Source organism: Monocercomonoides exilis (genome assembly GCF_001643675.1).
Source record: "Monocercomonoides exilis strain PA203 chromosome Unknown scaffold39-1025343, whole genome shotgun sequence".
Taxonomy (NCBI): Eukaryota; Preaxostyla; order Oxymonadida; family Polymastigidae; genus Monocercomonoides; species Monocercomonoides exilis.
The window spans coordinates 156,804-178,499 of NW_027150584.1; the positions used below are offsets into that span (position 1 = coordinate 156,804).

Sequence of the window (21,696 nt, forward strand, 5' to 3'; positions counted from 1 at the left end):
ACCCATTTTGAATTATTTTTTTTTTGCACAAACAAAATGCAAAAGATAGATTCACCAAAAATATTTTCAAGTTTGATTTATTTCCTTGAAAAACAGTTTTATTTTTTCTGTATTTCTTGCGTTGGATAGGAATGCTTTCTGAACTGAATGAATGTTCAATCAAAGAACAAAAGCCAAAAATCGAAGAAATGAATGCATTGGTAAAAAAGATGAATGTGGAAGAATTTAAATCTATTTACAAAATTGACATGCTTAACAAAATCGATGCAATGATTGAAGAAAAGAAATTGACATGGGAAAATGCCATCATATTGCTAAAACAAATTGGATATTATAAGACGTTGAACGATGTATATAAAGCGAGATTTGATAGATCTTTGTTGATAGAAAGAATCAAAAAGAAAGTTATCGAGGAATGGAAGAAAAATGACGAAAAGGAAGAAAAGCTTGTGGTTGATCTTTGTGAGTGCTTTATTTTACTAATTCGTTACATTGATAATATACCAACAGAGGTAGACCCAACTTGCTTACCATGCATTTTGAAAACCGCTTCAAACAAAGAAGAAAGTGAAAAAGCACAACATGAAGTGGAAATGGCTTTGTTGGCTTTGACAAAAATTTACGATGTATGAATATTCATATTCTGTTGTGCTTTTCTTTTATTATTACTTGACCTTTTGTTATAGAGTGAAGAAGAAGAACTACATATAAATCCGATAAAGGAAATTATCAAACAACATCAACGGAAACGCTATTTGACACATCTGGGATATCAATCTGCTTGGGAATTAATTAGTGAAAGAGCACATTGGCGTCAGAGAAATGACAAAGCTATATTGAATGAGCTGAATTTTATAAGTGAAGCAGTGAAAGAGTTGGAAGAATTATCAATGCACGTGGATTGGGAAAAAATTGAAGAAAGTGGAAATAAAACAAAAGAAGAGTGTGTAATTCGCAAATGGGTAAATATGCTTTACATATATTTTTTCCAATACAAATTATGGAATAAAGAGCATGGCAAGGCGATTGATTGCCTTTCAAAGATTTGTAAAGCAGCAAGAGAAAGAAACAAGAGTATAATTATCGGATGCATCCAAACCTTTGAAGAAATGACACGAGTTCCATCAGTTAATGTTGAAGCTTTGATCAGATGTGGATCTGTCAATTTTGCTATTGGAGAAATCCAGAAATTTTCATTTTATGATAATGTAATTCGAACGTGCTTGGAATATATAGCATCTATCAAATGCTTGCTTCTGGAGAGTCTTAAAGAAAACAGAGAAATGAAAAGAACATTAATACGAGAGACATTTGAAATGTTTGAGGAAGAAGGATTTGAAGATATGACAATGAGCATTTATTATGGAACTTTCATACATTACAGAAAAAGCTACGAACGTGAAGAGCTTCAACATTTAATTTTTGACACCAGGTAATATGTGAGCCTTATTTTTTGGATTCACGAAACATTAATTGGAAATTAACATTCAGCTTAAAAGAGTTTTTGAAGAATTAGCTTTCTTTTTTTTATCTGAAATTTTCAGAGCGCACATTGTTTTCGTATCTATTTGAATATATTCAATGTTAATGATAATTCTGTTATATAATTGTTATTACGCTGTTATTTATCAAAGAATTGGTTGACTATTTTTTTTAATTTTCTTTTTTGAGTTACAATATCATTATTCCCATAAATAGCAAATTGTAATTTGAGCAAAGGTCAATAATTTCGAACGGTTTTTCCTTTCCTTTCTTTTCCTTTTCCTTTTTTTTTGTTTTTTTGTTATTCAATCGTTTTTTATTTATTTCCATTATAATGTCAGACTTATTATGATTTAATTACATAAAAAGTTTGAAACAAATAGTGGTTTTTTCAAAGAAGCTAAAAAATTTCCCCAAACAGAATCTGTTTTTTTTTTAAAGAATCTATTTTGAATCAGTATGTTTTGTAATAAGAAACGATACTTTTTGAAAGGAAGTTTCATATTATTATTTGTTGATATTTTTTCTTATTTCTAACAAAAAAACGATTCACCAGACAACTTCGAAACAAACAAAAGAATTTTTTATGACTGTTTTGATCTCTTTTTATAATTTTTTTTATATGTCCAATCCTTTTTTTTCAATTGATATTTCTCCTTCATTTTTAGGTTCACGTCCACCAATATCGTTTTCTTATAATGAAAATGAAGAATTTTCACCTTCATATGTTTCATGTTTGGAAATTATTTTAGCGCACATTAACTTTTTAACTTTCCAAAATGATTCTTTTTTTTTTTCAAAAAAACTAGTAACATGGATGAAAGACAATGGAAATATTATTTCAAAATTAACACCAACTAAAAATGATGAAGGAAAACCTCTTTTGACCCAGGAAGATGCAGCTCGTGAAGTGAAGCTTGTTCTTGATGCTGAAGCGAAGGCATCTTCTTCAAATCAGCCTGCAGAAAAACTTGCGCTGGAAATGCACGAAGGAAAAGAAGATTCATCCAAGAAAGCACAAGATGCAGATCAAAACTTTCAAACAGAAGAGAGTTTTCAGCTGTTACATCAAACGAATCCAGAAACTCATGAAATTGAACCACAGAATGTTGCGCAAATCCAAGATGAAGGAGCTCATGATGAAAACGCTAATGAGCGTGGAGATGCTGCGGAAAATGATAACCACCTTAGCAACGAGCCTTCAAACGAATCTTTGACTCATAATCATGGATTGCCTTCATCAGAATGGCATCCAATAGATGGAGGCGTTTTTCATGGATGCAAGCATTACCTCAGAGAATGTAAAATTTGCTGTGAAGAATGCCAACGATTTTTCACTTGCAGAATTTGCCATGACAAAATTGCTGATCATGAGATAGATCGGTATAAAATAAGTAAAGTTTGGTGTTATAGATGTAAAAAAATTGGACCTTTCCAAAGGCAATGCGCTCACTGCGGGATTGTATTTGCAACTCATTTTTGTGATAAATGCCGATTTTATAATGGAAATCCATTAATGAAAGTTTTTCATTGTGACAAATGTCTGAGAGATATTTTTTTATTTTCAAAAAAATTTTGTTTTATTATATTGTTTTTGAAAAAATTAAGGTGGATTTTGCCGAATCGGCAGCCGAGAAGAAGTTATCCACTGCGACGGATGCAACGTGTGCCTGTTCGCAGAAACAGCCGCTGGCCATCCGTGTCTTCCGGACGCTCTGAAGAAGAACTGCCCCGTGTGCTTCAAAGACATGTTCACGACACGCAAGCCCAGCTGGCGCGCGCCGTGTGGCCACTACTTCCACCGGAAATGTGCAGACGCACTGTTCCGAAGCGGCTTCATCCGCTGCCCGTTGTGCCAGCGGCCGATGGTGCAGCTGCAGGAAGCTACAGATGAAGGAGGAGATGGGCAAGGGGAAGAAGAAGAAAGAGAAAGAGGAGAAAGAGAAAGAGAAAGAGGAGGAGGAGAAAGAGGAGAAAGAGGAGGAGCCAGAATTGAAGGGCCTCTACGCAATGTGAGAAATGTGGCAGCAAACATTGAAGCCGAGCTTCATGCGGCGGAGGCGATGGGGGAGCAGATGATGGCGCAGTTCCAGGTGTTGAATGATATGCTGCAGCATGTGATCAACCAGATGGACAACAACAACAGAGCAGAGGATGAAGAAGAGAGGGGGAGAATGAGAGGGCATTGGAGGCATGCGGAGCATAGACAGGGAAGGAATGACATGGTGAATGTGGGGGCAGAGAATGTGATGGAAGAGGAAAGAGAAGAGGAAAGAGAAGAGGAAAGAGCTATGGAAAGAGATATGGAAAGAGAAGAGGAAATAGAAGAGTATACAGAAGAGGAAAGAGAAAGATTCATGGAAAGAGCTATGGAAAGAGATATGGAAAGAGAAAGAGAAGGAGATATGGAAAGAGCTATGGAAAGAGCTATGAAAAGAGATATAGAAAGAGATATTAAAAGAGATATGGAAGGAGAAGGAGAAGGAGAGTACTTTCATGGCGATGAGATGGAAGAAGACGAACTTGAGGAAGCACACGAGGAAGAAGGGCAAATGGTGGAAGAACGAGAACTAAAGGACGAAGACAAAGAAGAAGCAATTGAAGAAGAAGAAGTAGAAGAAGAACAAGAAGAAGGACAAGAGGATGAAGAAGACTTGGGAGAACGGCAAGCAGAAAGGAGAAACCGAGTTCCCCAGCTGATGCAGCTGCTGAACTTGCTGCATGGAATTATTGTGCATCATCAAGCTATTCGGCAGCATTTCCCCCATTTGAGACGTGATGAAATGAATAATGTTCAGGAGGAAAGGGAAAGGGAAAGGGTAAGGGAAAGAGAAAGAGAAGAAGAAGAAGGAAGAGATGGAGAAGACATGGAAGAAGACATGGAAGAGAAAGATGAAGAGAAAGAGGAAAAGAAGGAAGATGAATATCAAGAAGGAGAAGGAGAGGAAGAAGAAGATGGAGACAATGAGCAAGAGCGTCAGGATATGATTTGAGCTGATCAACAAAGAGAGGACAGGAGAATGCAAATGGTTCAGAATGAAGAAAGCGATCGATCAAATGACAAATGAAATGGTTGTAACAATAACGATAATGAAGATACTTCTTTGTCGTTGTGCAACCTTTCTGGTAAATTATGCGGAAGAAAGATAAAAAAAAAAAAGAAGAAGGAAAGAAAGAGAAGCTGCAAAACTTGATGCAGAAAAAATGAAATACACAATGAAGGAACTGCTGATGGTATTTATCATAATGATAGCCAAGCATAACTTGATATTGTTGCATTCAGAATTAAAAAAAAATGAGGAAAAATGAAAAAAAAAAAAAAGGAGTCACATAAAGAAGTTACTGATGACAAGAGCCCTCTCTTTTATATGACTGGTAGACTTATTCTTTTCCAACAGACAGCAATAGAAATCAAAGCTGATTCAACGTTTTTATTTCTACTGACATATGTTTTATGTTGTTGGTGGCGTTTTCTTAAGTTTATTTATTTATTTATTTATTATTTTTATCCAGAAAAAATGAACTTAGTGTATTATTTTTGCTTTTTTTCATAATATTAAAAATTCGACAAACAGAATGACTGAAATTATTTATTTTTCATTTTTTCTGTAAATGATTGCATATTGTTTGATGATGATAAAACAATGCAAAAATTCAAACTTTCAGAAAACATAAAAGAAACTTTAAAAAATCTCTTGTCACTTTTCATGCTATTGCATATTCGTGATGAACGTCTGGTTCAACAAGTGATCCATAAAGTGTCATATTAACTTACGATAATCTAATGGAGAATGAAAGGCACATCTCTTGTAAATTCAAACAAAAAATTTACGATGAATATCCTGAAATTTCTACAGCTGGGTGGCTTCCACAATATCACGACATGGGACTGGTTGGAAAATTTTTTCAGTCAGAAATTTTGCAGGCTATATCATACTTATGTTGTCTCTTGACTTTTTAAAAGCACCCATTCGATGGATAAAACTGCTTTCTGTAGCGAAAGCCTATTCTGGCGGTGGGCCAAATTTTGGATACGATTTAGCATTGAGAAAAGTGAAAGACGAGGAGCTCGCAGCGAAGAAAATTAACCTCTCAAACTAGTACAATGCTTTTCAATAGTAGCAAATCTGGAAATCGTAAGGACTTTGTTCCGCTTAAATGAAAGGTTTGTAAAGTTTGGATTTTGAGGGCACTTTACACCTTGCTTTGGGATGATAGAGGCAACATTTATTGCATCATCATCACATGGAATGGCAGTCTACATATTCGGCAAAAGTGCACTTTCTGATCATAGAGTCGTTTCATTGGCCAATGGAGACAAAGCAGTTGCAGACAAAAAGAAAAAGACAGAAGAAAATGAGAGTGAAGACGACGAAGATGATGATGACGAGGAAGACGAGGAAGATGACTCAACGGAGCTGGTTGGAACTGGATACATTTGCGGGCCTGTTACTGTAGCGCAGAATAGGATACCTGACCCAATCGGATGGACCATTCTGATTGTGGACCCTACAACGAACGCATAGCGACCACCAGATCTCGTGGGTGAAATCCGGATCTAATCAAGCTCTGTTGTGAATGGATACTTCAGAGAGCCAGAAATGATAGGGAGGGTGTTCTGTTGCAACACTGCCAATGGTAGAGGACCGTTCCTCAGAACATGCGATCTGGAGTTTGTGTACGACAGTAACCTATTCGTATCTGGGAGGCTGAAGGATATGATTATCATCCATTTCTGTAGTTTCTATCAGATGGGCATTGAAAGGGCGAGCGAAGATGCATCTCCTCACCTGCGACCAGGCTGCTCTGCTGCTGTTTCCCTAACAGTTTCTATGAAAATAATCCTCATTGGTGAATAAGCAGATGAAACATATAAAAAACAAGAAAATGCAAAGTTGACGAAGAAAAGAAAGTTGAAGACACCAAAGAGACAATGAGTTGAGAAATGAAGAAGATTAATTTCTGCAGATCATTATTAACGGAAGAATTCTCGCAGTTGAGCAAGTGAAATAGAAGGAGGCGTATATTTGCTTTTTTTGAAATGATTTTTCGTGATGGTGCTCTCTTTTGAGGATGATCATATACTGAAGTTGCTCATCGTTTTTGATATCTCCTCATTTCGAAAATTCATATTCACTCATCTTTCTTCTTTATGAACTTTTCAAAAGAGCTTCTTCATTTTATTTTTTATAATAATATATCCAATCATATTTTTCATCATTTGAAGAGGATGCATTTATGGAATTAGGCGAAATGATTTGTGAAGTGTTCGAAATGGAAATTTGATCTATCGCGATGGAAGCGCATCTTCTGAGGATGAAGCATCACTTAAATTTGATTCCTCAAATTTTTGTTTCTGATGCCGCTTCTTTTCATCGCTTGATGCTGTCTCCTTTGCCCTTTGACTGGCAGAAGTTATTTGTTCGTGTTTTGTTGTGGATGGAAGTTTTCGTTGAGCTCCTTCTCCTAAAAACGGCTTGAATTGCTGGGACAATTCTTTTTGAGCTCGTATTTCTATTTTTATGAAGTATTTAATGTTAGAGAAATTAGATTCAAAAAAGTGATTGATGCCTTCTCTTCCATCTGCAATAGTTCTTTCAGCGCTTGCAATTACAGACTTTACTAACTTATTAACTTTTGAAGCCTCTTCAAGCATTTGGAAAAATTCCACATCTTCCATTTGCTCTTTTTAATTATATGATCAAAATAGGTACATAATTTTTGTATTTTTTAAACTTTCATGATATCTGCTCCTGCAGTCGACATTGGGGAGTCATTCGACACAATCAGCCGTCCTTGCTCGGATGTTCCTGAACCGGCAAAAGATATCTTGGACCATTCCGTCCTGTTCATGGCTCCAAATAAAATCAATATCCCTGCATTAAAGGAACACTTCGTGAGAGAGGGTAGAATTAACATTTCGGACATTACAACTATCGTCAATATGGCTGCACAAATTTTCAGAACAGAACCTAACGTGCTTGATATTAGCGGCGAAGTCCGAGTCGCTGGAGATCTTCATGGTTTGTTTTGTATTTTTCAGAGCTGTGCTGTCTTCTTTACTCATAAAACTCAATTCACTTTGCCAACTGCATGTCTTAATTGCAATTTTATTTTTGCCGTGTTTATTTTTTTAAAACTTATGATAAATTGTCAATTTATTATTTGTTTTAAAAGGATCTTATTATGACTTTCTAAAGTTGCTTGAAGTTGGTGGAGATCCTTCTGAGTTTTCATATTTATTCCTCGGAGATTATGTGGATCGTGGATTTTTTGGTTGTGAACTTCTTATTCACATGCTTGCCTTGAAAATTAACTATCCTACAAGCTTTTTCATGATTCGGGGGAACCATGAAAGCAAACACCTCACCGAACATTTCAACTTCAAACGTGAATGTTTGCTATACTTATTTATTTTTATTGCAATCTTTTATTTTTTATTTTTCAAGGTATTTACAAATATAACAGTGATGTGTACTATGCCTTCTTGTCTGTGTTTGACACAATGCCATTTGCTGCTTTAATTGGAGAAAAGAGATTCTTCTGCGTTCATGCTGGAATATCACCTCAGTTGAAAAAGGTTGGATTGCGTTTTTTATGAATTCTTTTATAATTCTTTGTTAAACATTATTCAATTCACGTTTAACTTTTGTTTCTTTAGATTGATGCTCTTAACGGCATCAACAGATTCAGAGAGATTCCGGACACAGGAATGGTGACAGATATGTTGTGGTCTGATCCAGTTCCGGCAGAGCTTGATCCCTCAAACACAGTCACTTTCATCGATAATTCTGCAAGAAATTGCTCATATTATTACGGGTTTGTATTTTGAAATGTTTCTATTTAAAAATTAACTTGTTTAATCATTTATCCATTGAATATATCCTTCTCCTCTTCATCCTTTCCATCTTTCTCTCTCTCTCTCTCTCTCTTTTTTTTTTTTTTTTTTTTTTTTTTGTCTTTCAGAGCAACCGCCGTCCGCCAGTTTCTCCGAGCCAACTCTCTTGTGGCTCTTGTGCGTGGCCACGAATGCAAAGACACAGGATTCGAGATGCAGTTCCCTCGTTCCGGCACAAACCCCTTCCCAACAGTCATCACCCTGTTTTCTTGCCCCAATTATGTGGACTCGTTCAAAAACCAGGCTGCCATTCTGCTTGTGAAGAAAGAGAAAATCCACTTCAGACAGTTCTCTGCCTCGCCTCACCCGTATTTCTTGCCCAACTTCATCGACGTCTTCCATCTCTCTCTCCCTTACGTGGCAGAGAACATCGCGTCTATGCTCCTGGAAATCCTCAAGTTCTGCTCAAGTATGGACTGTTTATTTCTTTGCTTGAATGGACTTAATTATTTGATGCCAATAATTTCTTCTTTGCTTATATCTGTTCGTCATGCCTTTCCCTCATAAATTTTGAATTTTCTTTCTCTTTCTCTTTCTTTATTGAAATCATTATCTTTCTATTTAACCCTTAGCACCCGGCGAAGGCGAAGACAAAGACACATCACTGGCAGCGCGCCGTGGGGAGATCACCACCAAAATCCACGCAGTTGCTCGTCTGTGTGGCATGTTCCAGACACTCAGACAAGAGAACGAGGCAGTTGTGCTTTTGAAGGGCTTTTCAGACGGCACACTGCAAAAGGGGTTGCTGCTGGGCGGGAAGACAGCTATTAGAGAAGCGCTTTCCTCGTTCCAGAGGGCGATGGAGGTGGACAAGCCGAACTTGGCAAGGCCTTCGCCGAAGAGCGACTCGGCAGCTGAGAAGGCAGCGAAGGAGCTGGCTTATGGCTCGTCTTCGAAGGAGAAAGAAGGAGGTGCTTCTTCTTCTTCCACTCCTTCTTCTTCCTCTTCTTCCTCCTCCTCTGATGGCAAAAAGGGCGAGGACGACGAAGGAGAAGAGGTGCTGGCGTCCGGAAGGAAGAGAGTGTCAACGTATCTCCGCCGCCTCTCCAGCGACCAGCAGCTCAAAGCGCCGCTGCCGAGCCCGTCAAGTGCGAATGCCCCGCGTGTTTCGTCTCCGTCGACGAAGGCTGTGGCTACAAGGGCAGCAGGGGCAGGAGAGAAGCACAGCGAGTCATTCACACTGGATCTGCCAGGGATGGGCGCGAATGAGGAGGAGGGGAAGCAGGCAAAGAAGTGAAGAGATAGAAAGAGAGAGAGAGAGAGAGAGAGAGAGAAGAAGAAGAAGAAGAGATTGCGAATGATGAAGAGAAGAGAAGAGAATAAGGATTGAATAGGGGCAATGTCACGAATCTTTTTGTGAATATTGTGCTATTTTCATACAATCATTTTATTGATCTGTAATTCTTTTATATTTTTTGAGTTTTTCGACAAACTTTTAAAAAACTTTGAGCTTCATTTAAACTTCTCTCTCTTTTTTTTTTTAATTAAACATTTTTAAAGTCTTATTTTAACTCTTGTACATTTTCTTCCTCAAATTCTACATCAAACACATCCATTTCGCTTCTTTAAGGTTCTTTAGAAATTTTCAAACATAAATAATTTACTCTTCCACTGAATGAAGTTGTTTCTTTCACACCACATCCTATTTAATTATATTTTTAATTTTTTTAATAATAAAGATTTTTATTTTTGTGATGAAAAAAATTACTATTCGGAAGAAATGATTTAATGGAGAAATTACATTTCAGATCAATTTGCATTGCTTTCCATTGGGCTTGGCAGTTTATCTCATAACTTCCTTCACCAATAAATATAAAAATGGAAACACCGCTGCGAGAATATGTGTTTTCATTACGTTTTGAATCGAAATGGGGGCAAAATTGCTATGTTATTGGTTTGAGTGATTGTCGATTACCCAAAGATTTTTAATTATCATTTCGCTGTTATATTTCAACAAAACAATATTTTATTTTTGATTCATTTTTTTAGGAGAAGGAAAGGAACTTGGATTTTGGCGGCCGAATCCATCATTGTTTGACCATTTCATTCTCATTTTCTTAAAGTAAAAGGCTCATTCTATACTTTTATAAAATTAAAAATTTATGAATCTGCATTGTAAACTTTATTTTTGCTTCCGTTTCGCTCTTTCTTTTGTTTATGCTGTTTTTTTCAGACGAATGATTTACACTGCAAAAGCTCTTTGGACAATCAAATTGCAGATTCCAGATACAAATCTTAGATACACATATGTTGTACTGGATGATTTTGACCCATCAAAAACAATTCTCTGGGAACCTCGAACAGATAGAGAATTGAAAAAAGGTCAGATACCAAACACTGATGATTGGGGAGTTTGTGAAGAAATACTTTATAAAATTCGTTGTCATTTCCCTTTTGATTTTGCTTCATTTTCTTTTTTTCATGTTATTAATGAATATATTTTTAAGGTTGGAAGAAAAGTACAAGAAATTATTTTGCCCGTTATTGAAAAACCGATATGGCGCTGCCCTATGCCCATGTCACGGATGTTTGACCCAGCTGGATCAATACTTGAAGAATTTGAATCGCTTCATATTGATACGATTGCTTGCCTTGCACATAGAGAAGTTTGAATATTCTCCTTTAAAAGATTTTTTTATCTATTATGAATTTTTGTTATTCAATTTCCATAATTATTAACGTGTTGATTAGGAATTGGAATATCATACAAATAGGCAACTTCTGCCTTATTATGAAAGTCATAACTTTCCCATGCATATTTACGTGGTGGATGATATGAGCGTTCCTCAAGAGTACGAAGAATATGGTCGTTTTGTCAACGCCATCATAAATGTGTGCAATTTATAAGAAAAGCATTTTTTTGCAAGTTTCAAACATCTATTTTTGTGCTGTTTTCATTTGAAAATGTGATTTATAACAATATTTTTTTTTCAGTTGATAAAGGAAGGAAAGCGCGTTTGCGTCCATTGTCATTCTGGAACTGGACGAACTGGACTGTTTATTGCGTGCATATGGAAAAAGGTATGATTCAACATAATTAATAATATTGATAGCATTTTGACGATTATTCTTTGCTTTTGTTTGACATATTTAACAAATTTTCACAAAGTTGACTAAAAAATCTGCGAAAGAAATTCTTGAGCAATTCAATGATACATTCCATGGAGCTCTTCTCACTTCAGATTGCCTTCATTATCTCCACCATTTCCAATGAAGTTTCCATCAATTTTTTTGTTTATGCATTTTTATGTATCTGCTTCAATCGGATTGACTTTTTGCTATTTTCGAAGCAAAAAGTGGCAACGCCAACTCACCCATTTCAAGTGATAAGCGCCACTTGTAAAATTACAATTATCTTTATGAATATTAAAATAGTTATTTTTCATAATAATTGAGTTATGGAGAAGATCTTTTTAGCTTAATTGCATAACTTGTCAAATAAAGGACATATGCACTTACTTTATGCTTTTTTGTTTTTATTATTAAGCAATCATATGTGTGCTCAATCAACAACAAATTCCGCTGGTTTGAAGAGAAAGCCTCCTTCAAAATTGGTTATAACAAATCTTAACGAGGCTAAACAGTGTGAGAATCCGCTTGCGAATAATGATATTATTGAGGTTTCTTGCATTTAAAATGAAAATGTTTTGAGAGCATTCTATGATGTTTATTGGTTAGATAGCGTATAATCTTTCGCTTTTTGCAAATCAGCAGCTCATTGCTAAAACAGGGAATGACGAATCTTTCATTTTGCAAGTTGGAAAAAATCAAGTTGTATCTGGCTTGGAAGAGGTTTGGACTTCTTTTGCCTCGTCAACAATTTGATGATTTGAAATTATGAAATCAGGGAATTCTTGGAATGTGCCCAGGCGAAAGAAGGCATTTGATTGTTCCTTCAAATAAAGCGTATGGGAAAAGGGGAAGTCCAGATGGAATTCCACCTTTCTCTTCAATTGAACTTGATGTTGAGCTTTTGAACAATCGCCATGTAAAAGATGATGAAACTGTGGATATTTCAAAGGAAAAAAGTAAAGAAAATAGATCTCAAAAACCTCTTCCAAGAATTGTAACAGCAAATGAAGTAGAAAAGAGGGAAACTTCCATTAAGAAGGGAAATTTTGATCCCAGTAAAAAACAAAAAAAGAGAGTATTATCAATTGATGACATAAGCACCCTTCAGCCTGATGGTACGCGAATAGTTAATTTTGAGGTTTGCTTTTTTTTTTATTTTTATGATTGTTTAAGCTAAATTATATGCCTTTTTCAGTATAAAGGTGATAGTGGAGAAACTTTGGAACTTTAAAATACTGGAACATTTCATTTTAATAAAAAGTTATTGCCTAAAGAACATCATGGATCATTTTTTTTTGTTATTATTAAAAATACATCAACTTGGACAAGTATTTATTAAAATACTTAAAAAAGATGGATCTTTTTTGAAACCCATTAGATTTTCATTCACCTTTTAAAATTGTTTTTGAGTGTTTTTCTTTTTGAAGATGGCACTTAATTCTTCAAAAGGAGGTTCCATTCAAGATAAAGAACAGAAAAATTTGCCAGAATCATTTTATCGACTTTGTGAAATTCATGGAATACCTCCAGATGAAAATGCACAAAAAGCAGCTTTGCAAATGAAAAGCGTGGAGATCTTTATGCAAGGATCATACTTCAAAATGGAAAGTCTTCATTATTTTGCAAATATAACCGAATTAATTATAATTCAGCAAGATATACGTCGAATTGAGAATTTGAGTTCTCTTGTTCATTTGGAGTCGCTTTGGATCAACGACAATCCACACCTTACTAAAATTGAAGGACTTGCATCACTGTCAAATTTGAAGAAATTGTTTCTGTATGCCTGAGATTTTATAACAGCATTATATTGAACAATTTTTAATATTAATTTTTCATCAGTTGCATGAATCGAATATCTGTCATTGAAAATTTGGAAAATCTTTCATCGCTAGAAACCCTTTGGCTTGCGGAGAACGGTTTGCTTTTTGACTTTCATTTTTGAATGTTGAAAATTGAATTGTTTTAAACATAGAAATATCATCTATGAATGGTCTTGAAAGCTTGACTTCACTGAAAGATTTGTCACTTGCCAAAAATAATATAGAGTTTATAAGCGACACTGTTATTGATAGTCTTGTCAATCTTGAGATTATTAACCTTTCAGCAAACAAAATTGGATCTTTTTTGGAGGTCAATAAACTTTCAAGGCTTCCGGTGTTGAAAGAAGTGTACCTATTTGATCCACATTACGGGAGCTGCCCTGTGTGTTTTCTGTCGAATTTTCAGACATGTGCTCTCAGCATGTGGAAGAAAGTGAGCGTGATGGATTATCTGCCAGTCACTGCCGAGCAGCATGCAGCTGCCGAGTCCACCTTGGCCAAAAAGCGAATGTACTACAACATGAGAATCAACTCACTGAAGCGGAACACCACGAATCTCATCGGCTGTGCCAACCGCACTGCAGAGTGGAACTCACAGAGTGTGATGGATGTGGTGCGGATGATGCAGCGGCGGATGGCTGACGCTGTTGATCGCCAGCTGTCTGCAGAAGCAGCCGAGGAAGAGGCTCGCCTCGCATCGCTTTTGAAGGAAGAGGAGCAGTCTGCAAAGACACAGACAGGAGAGCCACAGCCTGCTGCGTCTCCATCTCCGTCTCCGTCTCCGTCACCGACTCCACAGTCATCTCCTTCACCAACACGAAGCCAAAGACCATCAACACCGCTCCGCTTTGCACTCACGCGTAGCCAGCGCGAAGGGCGGATTGTGACAGTGAAGGACATTCTGAAGGCGAAAGGAGAGTGGAAGGACGAGTGGGATGAGCTTCTGTTTGCACAGGGTGGGAATGCTCTATCGTCCACTGCTTCATCCTCCTCACTTTCATCAACATCCTCAGCTTCCTCTTCATCAGCGGGGCTGGTGCGGCAGCGGTGCTTATCAATGCAACGAGATCTGAATAGGCTGGTGAGTGATGCTCTGTTGCCTCGTGTGGATGCCGTGGGTGCAGCAGTATCTGTGTTGGGGAGTGAAGTGGGGCGGATGCGGAAGGAGAGGATTAGACATCTGATAATTGAGCTGGAGACAGGAGGGAACATTCGGCTGGAGGAAGGCAAAGGGAACGACGCGTGGGTGAAGTCGTGTGTGGAGCTGGTGACGCGGCGGTTTGAGCAGGCTCAGCACGGCGAAAGAGACCTGTTGCGGGAGAAGGAGAAGAAAGAGCGAGAGAAGAAAGAAAGTGGGTGGTTTGCACAGAACTTTGGGATTCGGAGTGTGAATGTGACGTCTGTTACACGCATCTACAACAAGCACCTGCGGATGCGGTTTGACCAGAAAGTGGGGGATATCCAGAAGCAGCTGGAGGAAGAGGAGAAGGAAGAAGGCGGGGCAGGAACAGGAACAGGAGCAGGGGCAGGGTCAAATGCAGGGGATGCGAAGAAGCATGTGGAATATCTTTTCTTCGTAGATCCTTTGCTGATGGAGGACGAGATAGAGCATGTGGTGATAAATGGGTTCCGTGAGGCGAAGGAGTACGGGCGCGCCATGCGGGAAGGGAATAATAATTCTCCGGGCGTAGAAAAGAAAAGCAAGGAAAGGAAAGATAATAATAATAATAATAATAATAATAATAATGGTGAAAGTGATGGAGATGAAGGGATTGTGCTCTCTAACAGCATCTGCCTGCTGGATGCGCCGCGGCTCAGCCAGTGGACAGCAATTCTGAGGCAGCTGGCCTCGGCCATTCAGAAGCAGCATCCGCACTCTCAGATGCAGATGCAGTCGCAGATGATTGAGCAGTCGCCGTCTCGCTCACCACTTGGATCTCCACATGTTTCGTCGTTGGGCTCATTATCCTCGTCTTCTCCTTCCACTTCTTCTTTATCTTCGACTTCTTCTTCTTCCGCTAATACTCCTTCTTCTTCTCACAAAAGAATGTCATCGCTCTCTGCACGTGGAAACTCTTCGTCTTCGCCTTTGACAAGCGGCCAGCCGTTTCCTTTGATCAGCTCATCCACATTCATCCACGACTGCCAGCGCATATCAGCTTCTTTGTCATCTCTTCCTCTGTTCTCTTCTTCTTCTTCTTCATTAATATCTCCATCTCCGTCTCCTTCTCCTTCTCCTTCTTTTTCATTTGATAGAGCGTCTGTTATTGGTTCTGATTCTGATACCAATGTTACTCAAGACAATCAAAATTCTTCTTCTTCTTCTTCTTCTTCATTCTCTCTCCATTCATCCAGTTCAAACCGTCTCTCTTCACAAGACAGCCAGCTGGATAATCAGCCACAGGACTCTTATCCGTTTGAGCTCCCAAAAAGAAGCAGGCTTTTGATGTGCAAAGCATTTCTGCACCACACAAAGGAGGCCAAATTGGATAGACCAATCAGTCAAGAGAACTATCCGAATGTTTGTTTGAGGGAGGGAGAAGAATGAGAGATGGGAAAGAAATTGATTTTTTTTGTTCTGTTCTGTTTTGTTTTTATTTTATGAGCTTTTGATCTTATTTTTTGGGTGTGGCTTGAATTATTATGTGTTGTTTTTTTTAAACATGATTGCATGATTGTCAATACTTCTGCTTTCCATCTTTCTTTCTATCTATCTTTCTTTCTTTCTTTCTTTATATTTCATTATTTATTTATTTATTTATTTATTCGATCTTTTATTATTATAATGATTGAATAAATATGTCTATGTATTTCTATTCATTTATTGCAGTGTGGTGCTGTCTATCGTCCGTCTCCAAGCGACCCCTCTCAAATGAGCTGGTATCTGTTTGACTCTGAACTCATTCTCCCTGAATTCCTCATTGAATACGAGTATTCCACTGAAAAAGTTTGCTTTCTTTCTTTTCTTTTCTTTTCTTTTCCTTTTTTTAATAAATTTTCAAAATTGTGTCTTGAAATCTTTTATTATTCATTCTATTTGCGTTTTTCTATTTCTTTCTTCCTCCTTCCTCTTTCCTCCTTCCTCTTTCCTTTCCTTTCATTTTCTTTTTTCCTCTTTCCCTTTCATAACCTCCCTCTTTCTTCTTCTTCTTCTTCTTCTTCTTCTTCTTCTTTATCTTTTTCTTCTATCTTCTTCTATCTTCTTCCCTTCAGACCCCCAGCTCCACCCTCTCCACCTCCATCTTCAATGCCATTGGCTATCCTCTCCCCAAAAATGATGCAGAAACACGTGACATGCGTACTTTCATCACACCTTGTGCTCAGTTTGTGCAGAACTTGAATGACATTCTTGAAAAAGGGAAGAATGCGAAAGGACAGAGCGAAGGCAATCGTTCGTTTGGTGCCACTTTGAGTGGAAGAGATGGTTTGGATAAAAAATAACATTGTTTTTTTTTTTTTTTTTTTTTTTTTTTTTTTTTTTTAATTTTTAATTTTTAATTTTTAATTAAAACATGATTATTCATTCAACATCATTATGATGAAATTCTTTCTTTCTCTTTTATTTATTTCTTTACTCAATCTTTTTTTTTATTTATTTTTATTAATCAATTGCTTCAATGACTATGCTTTCTTTTTCTTCTTCTTCTTCTCAATAGGCCAAGCCACCCCTCGCACACAGCGTATTCTCGACTCCTCCTTCTCTGCATTTGCACAGACATCGCCTATGCCCAGTGGCCTTCAATTGAATGAAACACTTTCTTCTTCTTCTTCCTCTTCTTCTTCTGGAAAGACATCAAAAGAAGGAAGTTCGAATGAAAGAGAAGAAGAAGAAGAAGAAGCGTTTGGAGATGAAGAGAAAACGGGGCTGAATGGAACGAAAGGAGGGAAGAGAACGATGAGAAGGAAGAAGCAGCTGCAGAAGAAGAAGAAGAAAAACAACAGCAAGAATGGAGAAGAAGGCGATGGAGGGAACGAAGGTGAGGAAGAGGAAGAGGAAGAAGAAGGTGAAGAAGGAGATGACGACGACGATGATGATGACAATAACGATGAAGAAGACGAAGAAGATGAGGAAGAAGTCGGAAATCCAGCTGATTACAGTCAAATGCTCCAATCAGAAGAAGAGCAGCTCATTTCTCTTCTTCCGCATTCACTCAGCGAGCAGTGCAGACGAACCTTCACAGGCATCCACCACTCACTCAAGACATTCCACAAGAACCCTCCTCTTCCTTCACTCACAATAGATTGTCTCTCTTCTTCCTCTTCCTCTTCTTCTTCTTCTTCTTCATCAAACCGCCTCATTTCCCCCACGTCCCCCCTCTCCTCCTCCTCTCCCTCCTCCTCCCCCATCACTGTTCTCTCTCTCTTCAACTGCTCCCTCGCCCGCATCGACCACAACGCCCTCGACCCCATCCGCAGCACCCTCAAGCGCCTCGTCCTCTGCCACAACAAGCTCACCAGCCTCCGCTTCTTAAGCAACCTGCCTGCTCTGGAGGCTGTGGATGTCTCGTTCAACCAGATCTCGTCGGTTTCTGGGAGGAATGGCGCATCTGCTGTGGGTGCGTCGTTCAGTGCGTTTGCTCCGCTGGCGTCGACTAGTCTGCCGCAAGCTGCGCCTTCCCCGTTTGCCTCGCCAGCCTCTGCAACATCTCTTGCATCGATTATTTCTACTGCTTCTTCCTCTTCCTCTTCCTCTTCTCCCTTCTCCTCCTCCTCTTCCCTCCGCCTCCCCTTCAGTTCCGAGCGCTTGCCCTTCTGCGACGTGCCAAAATTGTGTGATGTTGATCTCTCTCACAACCGCATCGTTGCTTTAAACGATGTCGATGCATTAGGCAAACGCTGCCCGCAGCTCACTCGCCTGGTTCTGTTGGGAAATCCTGTGTGTTCTCTGAAAGGGTTTAATGTGACCACAGCCCAGCTGTTTCCGCAGCTGGTGGAGTTGGACTTCAGACTTGTGCATCAGAAGAAGAAGAACGATGGGGCTGGAGGGTTAGGTTCTTCTTCTGCTTCTTCTTCTTCTTCTTCATTTTTGTCATCGTCTTCATCATTATCTTCTTCTTCCTCTTCTATTCTTTCTCCTCTTTCATCTTTCTCCTCCTCTTCCATCACAGTGCAGATGATCCGCCGCTACTCCAAAAGCAACACATCGCGTTCGCCTGACATTTCAGCCTCGTCTTCTTTCATGTCATCCATCGACGATGAGGCAGCATCTTCCACAACGCCCTCCCTTTCTCCTTCTCCTTCTTCTAATTCTTCTAATAGTTCTGCTAATTCTTCCAATTCCTCTTCCTCTCCTTCTTCCTCTTCTCCTCCTCCTTCTCCTCTGAAATCTAGCGACGATGCAGACTTCAACCAGCCGAGTGCCAAAGCATCGCCCAGAACCCCATCTTCCCCTCAGCAGTCGTCTTCTGCCCGCTCTCCCTCTCAATCTTCTGTCTCTTCGATTGCGTCTGTCTCCTCTCTGCCTGGGAAACAGCTCTCGGGCGAGCTGGCGTGGATGGCACATGTGACTGAACTAGCGATTGAAGGGAAAGAGCTGACGACGATTTCGGATTTGTCTTGGTGTGGATTTTTATTTTATTTTATTTATTGTTGAATTCTATCCTATTTGTTTATTCTATTTTTCTTTCTGTAAATGCTGAATTGTATTCAATGATGGGGAAAAAAATTCACTTCCTCCTCAATTCCCTCCCAATTAATCAGTCTCCCCAATCTCCTCTACTTGTCACTCTCTGACAACCTCATCACCTCTCTCTCTGGCTTGCGCGGCTGCCGGCGGTTGGAGACGCTGCTTCTGGAGAACAACCTCATCTCAGCCATTTCGTCAGCGCTGGACGGTCTGCACAGCCTGAAAGTGCTGAACCTGTCGTCCAACCGCATCACCCACATCACTTCTATCGCTGGCCACCCGTTTCTCAGCCAGCTGTCCCTTGAGAACAACCAAATAGCGCGCCTTCCACCTGCTGCGGAGTGGGGCAACACGGCAGAGGCAGTGGTGGAGCTGTATTTGGGGAATAACAAGATTGATGAGCAGAGAGAACTGAAGAAGCTGATAAGCTTGCAGCGGGTGGTGATACTGGACTTGTCGGGAAACGGCGTGGCGATGGGGAAAGGGAAAGGGAGCGGGAACGGGAAAGGAAAAGGGATGGGCCAAGGAGAGGGCAGGTGTGGGAAGCAGGAGGCGCTAACAGAGAAAGAGCAGAAAGAACACGATTTGGAGTACCGGCTGTTCCTCATCCACAACATGAAGAGGCTGCGTGTGCTGGATGGCGTTTCTATCTCGACCGCTGAGCAGTCTGCGGCGAACAATGCATACATGGGCAGGCTGAGAGAGGAAGACTTGGAAGAGATTGTGATGAAGAACGTGGGGAAGAAAGAAGGAGGCGGATCGGATGTGCAGAACAAGAAGGGTTCAAGTTTATCTTCTTCTTCTTCCTCCTCTTCCTCTTCCTCTTCCTCTTCTCCATCTTCCTCTTCCCTCTCATCCACACAGAATGCCATTGCTATGAGCATCGAGCGAGAAAGAGCAGAGATCGAAGCAGAGCAGCACGAGCGCCAGTTAAAAGCCCACACATACGAGTCGCTTCTGAAGCTGGACTTGTCCTCTCGCCTTCTTCGCGACATTTCAGTCATTTCGAAGCTGGGCTGTTTCCTGCGGCTGGCAGAGCTGGATTTATCGAACAACAAGCTGACTGACCTCTCTTCCCTCGAAGCGCTACCGTCGCTGGCTGTGCTGAAATGCTCAAAGAACACAATAAAGACACTCGGCTCGCCAGCTGCTCAGCCACCCACGGGGCTTTATTCACTCGCATCGCACTTGGAATCTCTCAATCTCTCTTCAAATTCGCTTTCTGGCCCGATCTCCAACTTGAAGCTGGCACTCTTCACATCCCTGCGAAGGCTGAACTTGACTGAAAACGACCTTTCGTTCACGGCAGACGGGAAGGAGTCGCGAAGGCGCGAGTGGGACAGAGGAAGCAGAGACGATGGAAGCTCATCCTCTTCTTCCTCTTCTTCCTCCTCAAATGCCCCGCAGCTGTGGCCCGAGCTGCTGAAGGAGCTGGCGATCAGCCGCAACAGAAAGATGGACAATCCGCCGCGGTATGCGTTCAACGGGCTTCCACACCTGCAGATTCTGCACTACGACGAGAATGGACTGAAGACACTGGACATCTTTGCCACACTTCCAAAACTGACCACGCTGTATCTGTCAGGCAACAGAATCACTGAGATGAACGAAGTAGACAAGCTGAACTCTCTGCAGTCGCTGCATCATGTCACACTCGCCAAGAACATGATTGCCCGAAGATATGACTACCGCCTGTCTGTCATTCGGAAGCTGCCGTATCTCGTGTCGCTTGACTTGAAGGACCTCACAAGAGAGGAGATTGAGAGAGCAGAGAGTGGGTATAATGGGTCGTATGTGAGTCCTGTGGCGTGTGGAGTGGGCAGTGGAGGAAGTGGCATGGGAATTGGCATTGGTGTTGGCGGTGGAGGAGGAAGCGGAGAACCATCGCAGTATGCGCTGGCACAGCAGAGGATTGCATACAGGCTGGCGGCGCTTGGGTTGGATGGAGGAGGAGGAGGAGGAAGTGGAGGAATGGGGAGAATGCAACAGAACTATGATTCTTCCTCTTCTTCTTCGTCGTCGTCGTCTGGGGGAGGTTATCTGCAGCCCACAAGTGTGGCAGCTGGGCGGGCGCTGACACACCAAAGCCAGCGTGGAGGCGGTGCAGGCTACTCGAATCAAGAGAATGCACGCCCGTCTGCTTATTCTGAACATCGTCTGCATCAGAGCAATACACCTGGCACAGTCAACGTAGGTTCTTCTCTTCCTCTGTCTTCTGCTGCCAGCTCGCGCCACACCACATCCACACGTCAGCCTTCTAATTCATCTTCTTCTTCCTCCTCATCATCTTCTTCTTCTTCTAATTCGCATCGACGCTCCACCTCATTCACAGCCTCCAAACAGCCGCTCACCTCATCACACACACAAATGCGCTCCTCTGTCCATATACCTTCCTCTGTCACTTCCAATTCTTCCTCCTCCTCCTCTTCTTCTTCTTCTTCTAAGCAAGTTCCCAGTGGCTCTGTTGTGCGTGCCAGCTCGCTCGACCGTGTCGGACTCCACATCCGCTCAGCGCGTGCACCAACTCCGCCCACCCGCCAGTCTTCTTCTATTTCTCCGCTTCCTTCGTCTGCGCTGCACTCATCGGGAGATTTCAGAAAGAGCGGATCGACAGCGGCACACAGAACAGGCACTGGGATAGCAGGAAGAGGAGGAGCAGGTGGAGCATCGGGGACACGAGGAGGAGCGTCAGGGACGAGTTCATTTGGGGCGAGAAGCTTTGGAAAGAAGTGAAAATGAAATGAACGGCAAACAAGAAAAAAAGAAAAGAAAAGAATAAAGCAAATTTTAACAAT

The 21,696-nt window shown here is 40.4% G+C and overlaps 8 protein-coding genes across 8 annotated transcripts; 7 read left to right on the plus strand and 1 right to left on the minus strand.

Moving 5' to 3' along the window:
* Positions 1-131: 131 nt before the first annotated feature.
* On the plus strand, positions 132-1,573 carry MONOS_17952 (uncharacterized protein; the record flags this gene model as incomplete). The annotated part of the gene is made up of 2 exons (XM_067870924.1): positions 132-626; positions 687-1,573. The coding sequence occupies 2 exons, from the start codon at positions 132-134 to the stop codon at positions 1,434-1,436; spliced, it is 1,245 nt and encodes a 414-aa protein (XP_067722914.1). The 3' UTR covers positions 1,437-1,573.
* A 522-nt stretch (positions 1,574-2,095) lies between these two features.
* On the plus strand, positions 2,096-5,075 carry MONOS_4366 (putative RING finger and CHY zinc finger domain-containing protein 1). The gene is made up of 3 exons (XM_067874432.1): positions 2,096-2,216; positions 2,292-3,023; positions 3,091-5,075. Exons 1-3 carry the CDS (start codon positions 2,105-2,107, stop codon positions 4,473-4,475), a joined length of 2,229 nt encoding a protein of 742 aa, XP_067722915.1. The 5' UTR covers positions 2,096-2,104; the 3' UTR covers positions 4,476-5,075.
* A 618-nt stretch (positions 5,076-5,693) lies between these two features.
* Positions 5,694-6,008, plus strand: MONOS_4365 (uncharacterized protein; the record flags this gene model as incomplete). The annotated part of the gene is made up of 1 exon (XM_067874431.1): positions 5,694-6,008. The coding sequence occupies one exon, from the start codon at positions 5,694-5,696 to the stop codon at positions 6,006-6,008; it is 315 nt and encodes a 104-aa protein (XP_067722916.1).
* Positions 6,009-6,682: 674 nt separating this feature from the next.
* Positions 6,683-7,192, minus strand: MONOS_17953 (uncharacterized protein). Its single transcript, XM_067870925.1, has 2 exons — positions 7,054-7,192; positions 6,683-6,996 (listed from the first exon to the last, which is right to left on the minus strand). The coding sequence occupies exons 1-2, from the start codon at positions 7,160-7,162 to the stop codon at positions 6,770-6,772; spliced, it is 336 nt and encodes a 111-aa protein (XP_067722917.1). The 5' UTR covers positions 7,163-7,192; the 3' UTR covers positions 6,683-6,769.
* A 30-nt stretch (positions 7,193-7,222) lies between these two features.
* MONOS_4364 (putative calcineurin A) lies at positions 7,223-10,020 on the plus strand (the record flags this gene model as incomplete). Its single annotated transcript, XM_067874430.1, has 6 exons — positions 7,223-7,505; positions 7,660-7,878; positions 7,932-8,062; positions 8,144-8,301; positions 8,449-8,789; positions 8,953-10,020. The coding sequence occupies 6 exons, from the start codon at positions 7,223-7,225 to the stop codon at positions 9,615-9,617; spliced, it is 1,797 nt and encodes a 598-aa protein (XP_067722918.1). The 3' UTR covers positions 9,618-10,020.
* A 178-nt stretch (positions 10,021-10,198) lies between these two features.
* MONOS_4363 (uncharacterized protein) lies at positions 10,199-11,768 on the plus strand (the record flags this gene model as incomplete). Its single annotated transcript, XM_067874429.1, has 7 exons — positions 10,199-10,274; positions 10,370-10,412; positions 10,554-10,731; positions 10,828-10,986; positions 11,072-11,212; positions 11,315-11,401; positions 11,490-11,768. The coding sequence occupies 7 exons, from the start codon at positions 10,199-10,201 to the stop codon at positions 11,592-11,594; spliced, it is 789 nt and encodes a 262-aa protein (XP_067722919.1). The 3' UTR covers positions 11,595-11,768.
* Positions 11,769-11,792: 24 nt separating this feature from the next.
* MONOS_4362 (putative FKBP-type peptidyl-prolyl cis-trans isomerase) lies at positions 11,793-12,728 on the plus strand. Its single transcript, XM_067874428.1, has 4 exons — positions 11,793-12,000; positions 12,059-12,172; positions 12,228-12,590; positions 12,648-12,728. Exons 1-4 carry the CDS (start codon positions 11,830-11,832, stop codon positions 12,681-12,683), a joined length of 684 nt encoding a protein of 227 aa, XP_067722920.1. The 5' UTR covers positions 11,793-11,829; the 3' UTR covers positions 12,684-12,728.
* Positions 12,729-13,053: 325 nt separating this feature from the next.
* MONOS_4361 (putative Leucine-rich repeat-containing protein 9) lies at positions 13,054-21,634 on the plus strand (the record flags this gene model as incomplete). The annotated part of the gene is made up of 8 exons (XM_067874427.1): positions 13,054-13,060; positions 13,109-13,232; positions 13,295-13,371; positions 13,428-15,796; positions 16,106-16,222; positions 16,489-16,699; positions 16,932-18,834; positions 18,976-21,634. 8 exons carry the CDS (start codon positions 13,054-13,056, stop codon positions 21,632-21,634), a joined length of 7,467 nt encoding a protein of 2,488 aa, XP_067722921.1.
* Between the last annotated feature and the right edge of the window lie 62 nt (positions 21,635-21,696).